The 15,451-nt window shown below is 38.0% G+C and overlaps 1 protein-coding gene across 13 annotated transcripts in view; it reads right to left on the bottom strand.

The window, feature by feature from the left end:
- Positions 1-1,915: 1,915 nt before the first annotated feature.
- Positions 1,916-15,451, bottom strand: part of CREM (cAMP responsive element modulator) — a 34,049-nt gene continuing 20,513 nt past the window's right edge. For 5 of the 13 annotated variants that reach the window (XM_014944989.1, XM_014944983.1, XM_014944984.1 and 2 more), the window contains 3 exons: positions 12,750-12,938; positions 4,746-4,902; positions 1,916-3,038 (listed from right to left, as the gene is read on the bottom strand). In XM_014944989.1, the coding sequence (XP_014800475.1) occupies positions 2,894-3,038; positions 4,746-4,902; positions 12,750-12,938 (491 nt within the window). In that variant the 3' untranslated portion in view covers positions 1,916-2,893. Of the gene's footprint in view, positions 3,039-4,745; positions 4,903-7,788; positions 8,200-8,939; positions 9,142-12,749; positions 12,939-15,451 lie in introns of those variants that run through there. The other 8 variants (XM_014944985.1, XM_014944982.1, XM_014944990.1 and 5 more) reach the window with 6 other exon arrangements.

Below are 15,451 nucleotides of genomic sequence, written 5' to 3' on the forward strand. Positions count from 1 at the left end.
AAGCATAGGACTCAATTCAGAACTGGATTTATTGTTTGGATTTATTGTTTTAAGCAGTAATTTTTGCACTAGCAATTTGACAACAGATGCCTGGCGTTTGTGCAGACCTGCCTTTGTTCATTTTCAAAACAGTTACTTCCTTCACAACGAGATGCTTCTTGGTTCTAATTTACCGACCATAGATCTTCAATCTTCTTATTCACCAACAAAGTCACTCATTTTCACTTTAAGATACAGAAATGTGTTCCTAATTTTGTCAAAATTAATGCTATACCAAAGGGAATTATTAACATTACATCAAACTTTTCTTTTTTCCTTGTCTTAGTTTAAATGAGCCAAGTTTTGTGCAGTTGACTTTCTGAAGGATATTTTTCCTTTGTGCAGATACACAGATAAAATGGAGTTTTCCAGAATGACTAAACATGCCAAAAGCATTTGGGTTTAGCTCCAATTATTAACAAAGCGCACACACGCAAGTAATTATTTAAATAAAAAAATCAACATTAAACAAATGTTTAAAAAGTACTAGCAAAGAAATGACTGTAGACTACATAGACGTGGAACAGACAAGGACTCCTATCAAATTTCTAACTACAGTTAGGACCAAATACTATTGGGAAGATAAAAATAAGAGAAGCATTTACTGGAGAGATATCCACCATGCACCCAAGTTTCTTTCCACTTAAGTTTCCAAATCCCTTGAGAGTCAGGAGCAATGCCTACCTGTAACAGAAAACAGATTCTAGTGACAGAGCCACAACAAACAGTTTGCAATGTAGAGGCTGCAACATGGACCTGCAGACTGTACTCACCCCATCCAACTTTCACAGAACCTTTAACCTTTGCTGACTTTAGCATTTAAGATGTATTTTCACAGTAAAACAGATGTTTCAATGTTTATTTTACTTTTGTGCAGACCTGAAGCAGAGCCTGTGGGTCCCGAAGGCAGACTGTTTCCTTTTTAAATCAACTGAGGTGGCTGCAGGAAGTGAGAGATAATACCCCTTCTTGCAAATGGTCTCACTTACGTACTTAGGGGGATTGTCAAAAGACCTTGAAATACACAGGATAATTTTCTCCAGTATTTGGGAAAGCTAAAAGAAAAACAGATTTAAAAAAAAAAAGGTATACACACCCTGCTCAACAGTGTCAGAGTGAAGACTGGGTTAAATGTGAATTCAGTTTGAATTAAGTGAAGGCTCAGTAACTTTAGTAATCGTACAATCCCATTCCTCCCCTCCATCCACACACAGACACTTCCCCACCTACCACATCAGAAAAGGAATGGTGCTGCAAGTTCCTGCAAAGCTCACAAATACTCTGCTCACAGACTGTACTTGCCAACAATCAATTAGATCATTCCTGAATTAAAGAAATACCTAGAAGAAATTTTGCATAAACACTACTTTCTTTCAAAGCACAATGGAAAGTTGGCATGTACTACACTTCCCAGACCTGTAATCTGGTTTAAGTATGGGTTTATTTTTAAAAATCTTCAGCTCTCACCTACAGGCTATTCCAGAATCCTGTGAATAAGCAGATCGTTGCTGTCTATTAGAAAGCTTCCTTCTTTAAGTCACCTTCCTCTCAGTACTTTGCAGAAAGTGCAGAACTATACCATGGGCCTTCTCTATAGGCAACTGTCTACCACTGTCCAGAATCTAGAACAGGAAGTATTCAGGATGCAAAATTGAATTTTGATATATAGCTCTCTAATAAATGAAATACACTACAGATTACAGAAAATTTAAGGAAATAGCAGCCATATAACAGACAGTTTCTTTCAGGTATTTACAACATACTTAGCATCACGTCACCAGTTCAGGTACACTTTTTGCTTTTGTCCTCTTCCAGATACTTATGGGTTTTAAAGCATCTCAAATGACCAGATGTTTAAAGGAAATCAGACACTACGCAGGTTAAACAACATGGTTCTATTAAAAACTATCTTTTACCATGGCACTCAGTGACAGTAATACAATACTTTTTTCCACAAGCAACTAATATAAAAATATGCCATAAAATCATCTGTAGACTAGTACGCTAGTACATATGTGTAATCATAACATTCTTTTATAAACTCTTTCCTGAGATACCTTGGGTTGTTTGATGTTCTTGTATTACTGGATCCATTATCTTTATGATTAATTAAAAACAATTGTAAAATATTTTGTATGTGCAGGACACTCAGTAACATGTAAAAAGTAGTATGTAAATATATGGCAAAGAAACAGCTCTTAGAAATTATGCGCTTTTTTACTTTGTTACATTTTTTAACATTTGGCTCCTTGGGAGATGGAAGGGAGGAGCACGAAGAACCTGAAATTAGAGCTACAAATTGATGAAAAGCAGGAAAGCATTTCAGGAATGTTAGAAGTTGGAATATAATATAAATGACACAAAGAGAAAGCCATAATTCACGTTGGCTATGTATTGCCTTATAAAGCAACTGGACATATTTTAGTCAGTTCACAGTATAATAAATATTTTTACTAATCTGTTTTGGAAGAGCAAATGTCTTTTAGGGTTTCAAGCTCCTCTATAAGTTTCTTGTTCTGAACTTCTAGCACTGCAACACGACTCTCCAGACATTTTATGTATTCTTTCTTCCGACGTCGACATTCTTTAGCAGCTTCCCTGCAAAAAGCAGAAGTAAAAAGTGCAAACAAAAAAGCCATTTGCATGCCATTAGAAAGCTCAGCAGAGTATGGAGACTATGACAGAATTCCAAATTTTGGAATATCTCCCAAATCAGTCTTAAAACACTAAGCAAAACTGGGTTCCACAAGGGCCTCAAGTGTCTCTTTCTCAAGTTCATATGGCAACCTGTAGAATTGCTTCCTCTCATGCCTTGATTAAAGTTCATAATAAACAAGGTCCAAATGAAAGACAGTTATTCTGCTTTATGACAATAAAGATCTTTGAGGGCCTTGAGTTCCTCAATGAGAGTCTTGTTTTGGTTTTCAAGCACAGCCACACGATTTTCAAGACATTTGACATATTCTTTCTTCTTTCTGCGACATTCTCTGGCAGCTTCCCTGGAACCAATACAAGGCAAATGACTACAGGAACAGCCACAATACGGCAAAGACTGGATAAATGAAATTACCTGCAATCCCTGCGGTTCCACAATAACAACAACAACCACCACCAACTGTTGGACTGCACAAACAGAACAGCAGATAGCAGCCATAAACAATAACATGATTGAAATACAATTCAAAACAACTAGAACTTGAAACAAATCCAGCATCAACAAATACAAAGATGGAATTAATACATAGAGGAACTGAGAAAACAGTGAGTAAATGATATTGACTTGAGCTATACAAAACACTGAGACTGAAAGCAGCACTTCTTCCAGTCACATTCCATTTTGTGTGTTTAGCCGTATTATCTTCTGCAATCAAAGTCTTAAAACCAAACCCAAAGAATTTACTGTCAGAAAATACAAGCATAACGCTAATCTTTTCAGCTAAAAAGCCAGATGCCAAGCTTACAACTTGCTGCAATTTTTTTAACTTAACAAATCCTCAGTAAAATTTAAGTCCAAACAAAGACTTTATTAGCATTTCAGTATTGTCTACCTGGCACATTTCAGCCACACACATCTGGGGTATTTTTTGTTGCTGGCAAATGGCTGTCTGGAGCCATAGCTCTGCTCAGAATTCTGTATTATCAGAAAACTGAAGCTAAACACTTTGGGTAGTATTTTCAGAAGCATGTGACTGAACAAACATTCAATTCCAGAAGAAATTTTAGAAGTACCAGGCATCCACTCCTGTAACATGACAAATTGTCAAATTGCGAGAGCATTAACTTTCCAGCAAGTTATATGAGAGACAGCACAGTCACTAGTCTAAAACTGAAGAGAGGAGAAACAAAAGGAGGCACAACAATGCAGTGATCCTTGTGAGTAATTTGAAAATAAAGGACAGGCATGAGAGCAAAGCAATACCATGAATTCAATTATAAAGCAAGCAGCTATTGAATATATTAGGAGATCTATATAGCAGACTATTTTTTCCATTAATCTAACTGCCATTGATAGCAGTGGCTATGCATTTAAAAAAAAGAAAAAATGTCCTATGTATAGCAAGAAGAATGCACAGAAAAAGCCTGGCATTTGCAGCATACAATCAAGTCCATGCTAACTAATTAAAAAAGATATAGCCATCTTGCACAATACGCCTCACAAAATGATGGGGCACTGCACAGTAATGTACCCCAGTAGCCAAGTATTTAGGAAAGCCTACAATTATCATTCCATCCTAGGATAAGTCCTCTTCACAGCATCATTAATGGACAGCTGCTAATGAAATCCTCAGATATTTTCCTAACCAATTCTTTGCTGGATGTTTCAAGACGAACAAATCCATACTGGTCATTTTACTGCCAGTAGGGGGGAAAAAAGTGAAAAAAAAATTTCAACAGTAAGTATACCTCCAGATCATCACAAAAAATTATCAGAAAGGGACAACAGTAACACTGATTTCTGAATTACCATAAAATTTTACAACTAAGAATCCATGGCGGTACGGTCAACTCTAACTTTCCAGAGTTGACAGCCAATATTCAATGCTATAAGGATGTGGGATGACTGACAAAAAATTTCTTGCCTTCCTTTCGTCAATCACAGGCAGTGCTCATGACCTTAAGAGGAAAACTTCATGAGAATGTTTTGGGGTTTTGTTTTTGGATTTTTTTTTAGTAAACACGGACTATTAATTGTTACATAGTCTTACCTATTTTTCATAAGTCTCAGCTCTCTCTTGCGTGTTGCCTCCTCTGCCAGTTGCTGGGGGCTGTGCAAAGTCCCTGGTGAAGCTGCCATCACCACTCCCTGAGGTAAGGTAGTACTGGGAGTTCGAATCTGGTAAGCTGGCATGTCTCCAGTGGCAGCTGTATAAAAGAAACATATTTTAAACGTTATGGCAAAAAAGAAGTATTCAAAAGCCTCTAATAACAGATTTCTGTTCCAGGATCCCTACTACATGAAATATTTCACAGGCCTCCAGTGTCACAACTATATTTGTTATCTTACTAGCCTTTACTTCCACACTGTAAAATCAGTTATCTAAATCACTGTAGGACGTGGCCCCACTAGCCAGCCAGACTGAAGCCTGTGAAAGATTCCACAGGGCTCTTTTCAGATGATATAGGGATAGCTGTTTGAGAAACACTGTTAGAGCATCCACACTTATCTCCTGTTTGCAGAATCCTACACAAAGACACTGTGGCAGCCACTGAGGTTTATATGCTACTCCTGTCCTCCAACAGAGGCTTCAGGAGTCAACCTGCTTCAGAAGTGAACTTTCTCCTCGCTCCCTGAGATACCAACAGCACCAGCCTTACTGCCTCTCCTCGCTTCACAGCAGCAGTTTGGCAACCCTTGGAAAACCAGTGAGAACTGCTGTTGCCAAAATGAAAAGGAACAGCAAGTGCTTATGGGGAATGTCCTGTGAGCAAGAGGACCACAAATAGGATGCTGTAGCATTGGTGGGCAAGAGGAGGTAGTGGCAGTTGGACAGGAAGGGGTGTAGCTACACAGTAAATCGAAGTGCAGAAGTTCAGATTCAGCTCCTGAGTCTACCAGTTTTGAGCTCTCCCCAAGCTAAATGCAGAACGCAGATCTGAAATCTGACATGTTATTTGGAACCAGTACCTTCTGATAGTGTCACCCCCTTTCTGTATTCTGAGATACTTTGTTCCTACATGATGTACCCCAACTTTAAAACACTGAAAATCCTAAATCCTGTCTGACATATAAAAAAAAAAAAAATCAAACAAAAAATGTAACCCCTTCAAATTATAAGTATTTACTGAAAATCCTAAGTACTTGTGTCCTGTCTGACATATATAAAAAAAATAATGTAACCCCTTCAAATTATAAGTATTTACATATTTCTTCCCATAAATATTTTATATTATCGCATTAAAAAAACTTCAATTTTTGTCATTAAAGTAATTGAATAATTATTGCATAAAAAAACCTTCAATTTTTGTCATTAAAGTAATTGAATATAAAAGATGAAATTTCAGGGGCTGTTATGTTATACTTAATTTATATTTTAGTTCTTTAAAGCAATTCAAATAATAGAATAACTTAACTTGGAAAAATAAAATACAGACAAAAACGCTTTGTGAAGGCTGACAGGTAGAGCAGTAAAGAGATATCGGTCAACTACAGGGGGGAAAAAGAAAGCAAATCAAATCCAAAACCTAATAAAAAAATTACTAAGTTCATGCAGTTTCTTCATTAATTAAACACAAAAAATAGGATCAAGCTGTGTTTAGACTACAGTTCCACAGCCATGTCCTGAAATCATTATCAGCTTAAACACTGTGCACCTCCCCCCTCTCTCAGTCCTTCGGGTAAAAGTGTTTGTGGAATTACAAGATGAACTGGACCAGTGAACTGACCTGGGTTAGGGATAATCCCCTGGGGATCGGGGAGGGAGAGAGAAATCAGCCCAGAACAGCCCCGTGAGCACTAACAGGCAAGGCTGGGCAAGGCAGCCAGCACTGAACACAGGGCTTGGTCTTCTTGTGTATCTACAAGAGAATTACTTAACCCTTTCAGTTCTCCACATCTGTTAGCAGCCCCAGTTATGTCAACTGGATGATACTTCAGCTATTTATAAAAATGGAATTTTAGAAACTCTTCAGGTTCAACTTTATGCTGGCCACATGACCTACATTATATAGACTCCATGGTAAGAGCTACCTTTTTTTCTCTCTCATCACTAGATTAAAAAGAGAGGTTATCTTAGTTTACATTAGCTACAATGAATCAGAAATCCAACTGAATCATTTTGTAGATCAAGTCCAAGGTCACCTCAGCCTGACAAGACCCAACTACTTTGTTGTCTTTGTTTGATTTACACTCCGATGCCAGCTAAGAGGACCTACTGCTGCTCTTAAGAGGACTCAATGTGATAATGTACCTGCAACATGGTTTAAGAAAAGTGAGTCCCTATCTCAGCAGGGATCAGCAAACACCACTGGAAGTAACATGTTGCGTGAACACTTTGACCAGGCTCCAGTAGTGTCTGTCTCTGCCTAACAGTTGGCTCACTCATAAACCTACTGGCCTGGTAACAGAGACAAATAACCACTTTGGTGGTACAGACCTTCTAAACCCAGACACCACAGTTCAAGAAAAAAAAAAAGAAGCATAGCATTGACAAAGTATCTTTTAGTTGTGCAGTAATATGGACTTTATGATGCATTATTGCAAATCAATTGTTTCAAAGTCTGCAAAATTTTTGTGTGTTATCCAAAAGAGACATTGGGAAAGATGAAACAGATTTTAAAGGCGGGGGAAGTAGCCTTGAAATAAATCATTGTTTAATAATTTATCTCCATATTACAGAGATGAGTCCCTTCCATTTCAGCATCTGAGCCAAAAAAATCCCACACACCTTGATCCAGCCTGACAAACTTTTGTGGCCTTTTCTAATGAAACCCCATGTAGGTTTAAAGTCATTCCTACCATATCAGAAGTAGGACTGAGACTGTTAACAAAGCAACAAACTGGAGATAGTGTATTTCCCTCACACATTGCCTCAGGTCATCTTTTTTTTTTTTCCTGCTTAAAATTGCAAGGGACTAGAAAGTCCCTGAAAACCTAAAGCTCTGAGCTGAAACCTACAAAAAGGAAATTATTAACAGGAAGACAAACAAACAAAACATCAACCTAAAAACCAAACCACATTCAGAAGAGTACAACAAACCTTATAAATTAAGCTCTGAGAAATGAAAAAAAAATAAAATAAATACCCAAACCTTGTATTGGTAGATTCTTGGAAGAAGTAACTTGCTGAACACTAGAGAGCATCCCCGCATTTGAGTTCTTTCAGTGACTTATCCAGGAGGAAAAAAAAAAGCCTGCTGTATTATGTATGATGAAAAAAAGCCTATGCATTAGCACGGCTATTCTCCCCTTCTGTGAGTCATAATGATGGGACTAGATTATCAAAGGGGTTTTAACTTCACCACTGAACTGGCTAAACAAGGCGTGAATCATTATTCCTTTGAGCATTTAAAAAAGAAAAAAAAAAAGAGAAAAAAAGCAGAACAAACGGTGGACACGAAGATCGGTATCTCTGGATTAATGAAACAATCTGCACCAGCAGCGAGCAGCAGCACGTCGGGACCGGCTGCGAACTGGTTAACATTAACCGACCTGCCGGAGGCAATTGACGAAGCAGAAAGGAACTGACTAAATCGCAGCATGACTTGGGGCTGACGTCAATGTGTATCTTGTTTGGAGTTTAACTTTTCCAGTTCCCTACTGCAACATGATTCCAGGAAATCTAATGACGTCAGCCTTTTGAACTCAATTAGCTGAGGAACAGACCATTTTAACAGCGGAGGAGAAAACAAGCGGGCGTTACAGCACTTAAAAATTACTGCTCGCAAATTTGTTTGCGTTCAGTATTTTCTTTAATAATAAAAGCATAGGATTTATTTACACTACTGAAACAACGCACACCTTTCTCTTACAGCTATGCTTAAGTCTATTTTAACTATCAAATCTGAAGTGTTTATTGCTAAACAAAGCACTGTCGTTTTTACAAAATAAAACAACAGTTATAAACTTAGTAACATATATGACTATCTCCACAATAAAGAAGGACTTAAGGAGTGGTGGATTTTTTCAGCAAAATGCTGCATCAAATAGTAAAGATTAGTTATCTGAATCAATCTGTGCAAGAACTCACGTACTCACAGTGATTTCCCTCTTCCCCCCCCAAAAAAACTGTTAAAACTGCTCTGAAATCCTCCACTGACTAGATATAACCAGAAGCTACTTGTACTAGTTTTGAAAGATGAAATAGTTACAGCAACAGGTTCAAAAGACAATGTCACAAATACCAAGTAAGCACTGCTTAAATACCCAGAAATATCATGTAAAAGACTAGCAAATTTTTTACCTGTTTCATCCCCTGTTACAGCCATGATCTGCTTCTGCACACACGACTCTCCTGCTCCTCTGCCACAGCTCAGCATGAACTGCTCCAAACTAGCAAGCATGTGCAGGATTACAAGCAGGAGCACTGACATCACTATGACCTCACTTGCTTACCACTGTCATTAATATGCTCTGTCACTGGAACAGCTCACTGAAACTGCAGCCTGAAGAACTCCTTTTCCAGTAACCCCTTTCTTTCCTTCCTCTTCCATATTTCTATAAGCCTAGCTTTGTTCTTTTCCCTTGAATTATTCATAAAGCTACAGAAAGCACTCACCACTAAGCTGGCTGTAAAGCAAGACCTGAAAATTCACAGCACTGGCTGAGAGAAATTAAAACGTGGCTCTAGAATTCACGAATGAATCAGAATGCTAAAGTCATGACTGAATAGAAAATAGGAAAAATTTTAAAAGACATGCAATTGTTTTGATTGGAGCAGTTCCACTGAAAGGCAGAGAACTGTCAGACACGTGCAAGCCAGGAAAGCTTAATAAGCTGTAACAAACACGCAAATGAAAGGCTAAAGCTCCTTGCAGTGGGGGGCAACCCACAACCCACTCATTTAATTTCAGTTAAAAGCTTCAGAAAAGAATGACGAAAGCTCCAACAAAGTAAAACAACCTAAAGCTAGTGGTTTCAGATGCTGTAACAGGCAGAACAGTAACTCTGGGTAGGAACTACCTCTCCCCACTTCCCTCCTTTTTCAAAATAAGTCCAACAGATCTGGTTGACTTAGTTTTAAAAATTATTTTTAAAAATCTCAACTCTAACAGTTACTCCTTATTTACATCCATTTAAATTAAATTAGTTTCAGACCAGTCCAGGCACTGGTTAGTATATAGGGCACAGCAAACTTCTAAGGCTTTTGTCTGTAATAAACAAATTCAGACTGGTAATTCATCAGCTGTGAAGCTATACCAAGAACAGCAATAATGGAAGCATCAAGGCGGAAGAGGAGCGCCCTGTGATTACAGAACCACTTCAGGATCATATGAGCAGAAGATCAGAACTGAAGCACACAAGAAATTCAAGCCACAGATCTCAAATACCACTTTTCATATCACTGACCATATTATGGAAACACAAATACATCCCAACACAGTGATTTTTGATGCAACTTTTCTACACTCACTAATAATTAAACACTTCCTAGCCAGCAAAAAAACCCCTTAAGCTGTATTAGGAAAATGTCAGGACATCAGAACTGCCTCTTATTTTGCCTATGAATATAAACTTGTAGCAAATGGAATATCACCCAGTTGGATCAACACCTTTGGCGCTTTTATACGAATCCTTTTTCCCTATTACAGGTTACCAGAAAATATCAAGCACAGGGTTTACGTGTTGCCGTTCACTATTACATGAGACACATCAACCAATACTTTAGAAAAAACATAAATACATATGCTATCTGAAAGATTCTGAAACAGATCTTTGCTGCCCTAGGACTGATACTCCATGTTGGGTTGCGGGGTTGTTTTTTTTCCTTTCTTTTACTTCTGTGATTATTACAACTAAAATTCATAACCTGTCTACCTAAAATAATTATAAAAATATACATAAGTGGAAAGATTACGAAGCAGAATGTTGCTTTTCTATTATAATCTGTGCTATCAGTATATTAGCTGAACAGTGAACTGCAAAGTGTACAGAAATGGCAAAAGTTCACAAACTATATTCCTACAGACCTTCTAGCATAGGCAAGATGACCTGTAGTAAGGACACACTAGGGATCTGTAGATCCAACTAATTCCATTTTCTTACTCCATCCTGAATAACTCGGGTTTGTTGAGGATATGCAATTATTATCATAAAGAGATCTGTATTACTTTAAACATCCTCAGGTGCTTTCATACTCTTTTTATATACTCTTTTTTAAATTAAGGTTGGGTTTTAAAATAAATTTTCCAGTATCAATAGCGTGTATAAGTCGAAACCTTTTATTTTCTCATCAGCTCTGAGCTCATGCTCACTTACTATTCCCTTTTTCTTTTTCCCTGTATATGTTACGTAGCATTTTTCTTCTGTGTGAACAGCTATGAGCATCACTAAAGCACTGGACTTTGGGCCAAAGCAACAGAGAATTCTAGGAAGTCAACTTCTCTGTGCACGGAGAACAAATCAATTTAGTTAAAAGCATCTAGAAGCTTCCAGAAACAGGATATAGCAGGATTCAGTAGCTGTCTCTGAATCCATTTTGAACATTTTCATCACAGGCAAGACACTTAATGGGCTACACCATCAAGCAGTCGAGCCCATCACTGACACTGAATAGGGAGGTTAGATGACAGCCCTGTCAGAGGACAAACCAGAAACACTGAGTCTGTAAAGGAAGGCCAGTCAAATGAAATTCCCAAGGACTGAAATGCTGCCAGACACCAGTTCTAGGCTTCTTCACAGACTGGGGAGGCTTTAGGAAATAACTGAGGAGCTACTGTCTCTGCCCTCCCCTTTGCCAAAGTTCTGAAGGATCAAAGCAATACATACAAAATACTACAGTCAATCTTGAGAGATGGAGAATTCCTCTAATTTAGGGGATGTGCATGCACAGGTATAGAAAACAGACTCATAATCAGAAAACATGCACTACCAGAGTGGGAAATTTGAATGAGGGACAACCAAATTTGGTTCTTAAGGCTTTGCTAAAGATGTATTCATAGTAATATTTAGGAAAGTTATAACAATACTATCTGCATGATACAAACTAGTATTTTGGTTTAGGCTTTTTTGTATTGCAAGTCTCAGAGCTTCCTCGAAATGCTTCTGAAGAGTCTTGGAAAGACAATGTATTTCAGCAAAGAATTAACCAGAGGCAATGGAAGAATTCAAATTAGGTACCACTATTCAGCATTGTCTCAACAAGTTCAGGTATCTACAAGCTATTACCTTTATTTACATCCTGGGCTTCCTTTACAGCAAAGCGAGAAAGACCCACTTAAAGACAGAACTTATTTCAAACATTCATATTAGGGAAAAAAAAGCACCTCAACTTGGACTTCACCAACTGTTTCAGATATCCGTGTCTACATTTAGTCAATGACTCTCATCCACTCCGTAATTACATCTCTTCCCCATTTTCAAGGGTTTTCCTCAGCATAACCCAAATCCCAACCCTAACTTCCCTGCTATCAGTAAGAATCCAAGTTGCCTTTGGTTCTCAATCTGCCTCAGCATTTCCAAAAGGCCAGGAACAACGCAAGGAAAAAAGATCCTGCATAAACTACAGCAAAGTTCAAGAACTTACTATTTACAGGTCAATTCGCATGTGTGCATTTTATAGAACCTACAAAATGTTCTTCTGTGAGAAAACTAGCTTCAGTAAAGGATCTCCCTTCTAATAACTACAAGAATCAGAGGTTGCAAGGAAATTCTGCCCTAATTTAAAGAACTTCAGAACTCATTTTATTAAGATTAACTGCTAAAAAAAACAAATTATTTTCATATATTAAATGAGAAGTAGCCTCAGCATCTCATTTCAATCTGTAACAGGACCTATACTGCAATTAAAATTATATCTCAAAAGCCTAGACAAAGGAATTCAAAACAGAAAGTGATTTTGTACCATTATTTCCTTCTTGTAACTTTTTAAATGAAAAGAAGTAGCTGCTTTACTGAGCAGAGAAACTGAGTCTACTCCTAAAACTGTCTTTCATCTTGTTATTCATAAATATTTTATTTAATAGTGCAATTTTGTCAACACAAATTAAAAAGCCTTTTAAGAAAAATTATTTTATATGAAAAAACCAAAATACAGTAGACTAATAAAGTATACCTTGAACAACAACTTGGCTTCCAGGAACAAAAAACTGTTGTGTGCCATCAGGTGATTGTCCTGCGTATTGCACAATGGTAGCACCTGGCTGAGGAGCTCCTGAATTTGTCATTGATAATGCCTGTAGTCCGTGGACACCATCAGAGGATGGATTAGAAATCTGAATTGTACCACCTTGAGTTATAGTAACTAAACATAAAAAGAAAAAGAAAAGTTAGGCAATAGAAAGAGATCTAACACATGTTAAAAAGCACATCTCCCTTTTAAAGTAACATGCAGGCTCCATAAGGTATTAAGGGAGGAAAAAAAAGAAAAAATGAGCAAGTTGTTTTGGGGCAGGGTGGAAGAGAGAATAAATAAATCATTGTCTCTGTTCTTCACAAGATCCAGGACAAGAGCAGGCTGCCAGCAGCACACAAGCTTCCCAGCCAGACTTGTCACCTCTACCTCCCAGAGAAGTTATACACAGCCAAATTCTGCCTCTCACAATTAGCACCAAAAATGGTATGTCTACACCATCACGGTATCACACCACGTAAAACCAGCCAGCTTGAGTTCACGAGCAGTAAAACACCAGCACAGAATCATACGAAGTTCTTGGCTCCACAGTGAGCCTGGGCAAACAGTTATGTCACAGCTGTCCTGCAATTATTCATTCAGATCACAACCCAGTACTTTTCTAAACAAAAGTGAATTAACTCCAGTAACTCTCTCCTTTACAGGACTGATTCCTGCCATATTCCCCGAACAACACACTGCCCCCCACCCCATTCACTGTCCTGATCTCAACCACTGCACAGACTTCTTGTGCTGGAGCTCTACTGGAAATTGGACCTTCAAGGAAGAGTACAGGACTTTCCTGGACAGTCCCTGGGGTTGTACATCATGCAGGTGGATGGGTGTAAGTGGCATCTTCTCTTCTAGCTAGGACTGAATATGGTGCTAACACCATTCTCTCAGACTGATTAATAGCTCTAATTCAAAAAAATCAGATCTTTCCCTCCCTTCCAAAACTGGAAAAAGCAAATAAAGTTGGCCTTTCCAAAAAGATTTATTAATTCTCCAATTGTTAAAAGCCTAAGACAGCAAGCAACCCAAACAGATGGCAAAAGAACAAGTAATTTTCATTTTCCCTACATCATTTCAAACAGAACATCATGATATGCACAAGTAGGCAAAGAGGGGGCAGCTGATTCACACACTCCAATTGAACAAACAACTCTTGCACAGTTAGACCACCACCCCAGGTGAGGCAAAGCAATGGTTTTTTTCAGGATTCAATAACCAACATGACAGAACTACAGCCAACAGACTAGGTTTGTAGTCAGATCAGGCTACAGGGCTCATACACAAGACAACACTTTATGCAAAACTATCCATTCCCCTTACAGAAAGATAACACATGTATTGATGGAGGTAACTGGGAAAGACACTTTATCTACCTGGTCATGCCTGTCAGTCTGTCTGCTTCCAAAAGCCAAAGCCAATAAGCTCTGAAGAAAAACACACTTGGAAACCATGGCAACATACCATTTTGGCTGGTAAAAAGTAAGCAAAGAACACCCATCACTGCTGCTAATAGAAAAAAGAATTTTTTTTCAAGTTCTTCCAAAAATAGTCATCCCAGACATCCAGACACCAACATACAAATTTATCTTTTCAACTAAACTGCCTTTTCTGTGCAGTAATAGAGAGAACAGTACGGAAAATAAGGAATCAGCAAATGTAGTAACATGCCTGTTTTAAACCAGGCCACAGTACAGATGGCTGTAGTGACACTGCCAAGACCAGTTCTTCATTGCCATGGACATTGTACAAGCTTAATTCATCAACTGCTGGATGCCTGCACAAGACAACCCACACAACCAAAGCTGGCCAAGACGAGAAGAGTACTAAGATACAAGAGTGATAAGCAGAAGTAGAGAGCTATTGGCAGGAGATGTAAAGATAAAAATCGATACATGTAGTGACCTTCTGCATCTTATCCAGACTGAAATCAATGCAGGAGATGCTGCATTCCCACACAGTGTTCCCAGTTTTAGCTCACAGCAGTTCCTAAGGATCACAAGCAGCCAACAGGATGGCTGCTGAAAAATGCTACAGATCTGTGTCTTATATGTGTAAGGACCAGAACTAAACCGTCAAGCCCTCTTCAGTAAATTCCAAATTAAAACCCCCTCTACTACATGGAGATGACCATCCTTGCTAACACTTTGACTCGACCTGAAATTTAACTTTTCTGGCAAGCAATAACTCTAAGGGTAATGATAAAGTATCCTAAGAAAGAGATTGAGGTAATTGTTCCAAACCAGAATTAGACAGAACACACAGACTTCAACGCAGCAAGAGATGTGTGATAGTTTAACTTACAAAGTTTAACTTTAAAAAAAAAAATAAAAAAAAATTGGGTAAGAAAAATCATTTCCAGGAAGACAAAGCTCTCAAAACAAAGTTTTTGAACCACAATCAGGTGAGTCTACAAAGTCTGACATTGCATCCTGAAGCAATGCCTCATTACAGCTGAAAACTTATTTAACAAGTTAAATTACCTTAAATATACAGCACATGTTTTAGATTACGAATTTATCTTATTCAAAGAAAAAGCAGCATAAAACAGAATTATTCTAAGCTTGGCTCATGTGAAAGCCAAGTTTAAATTAAGATAAATAAGTTTTAATTAAAGTTTTGCAGACTGTTAATTC

The sequence above is a fragment of the Calidris pugnax genome, unplaced genomic scaffold (genome assembly GCF_001431845.1).
Source record: "Calidris pugnax isolate Ruff unplaced genomic scaffold, ASM143184v1 scaffold54, whole genome shotgun sequence".
In the NCBI taxonomy this organism is placed as follows: domain Eukaryota; kingdom Metazoa; phylum Chordata; class Aves; order Charadriiformes; family Scolopacidae; genus Calidris; species Calidris pugnax.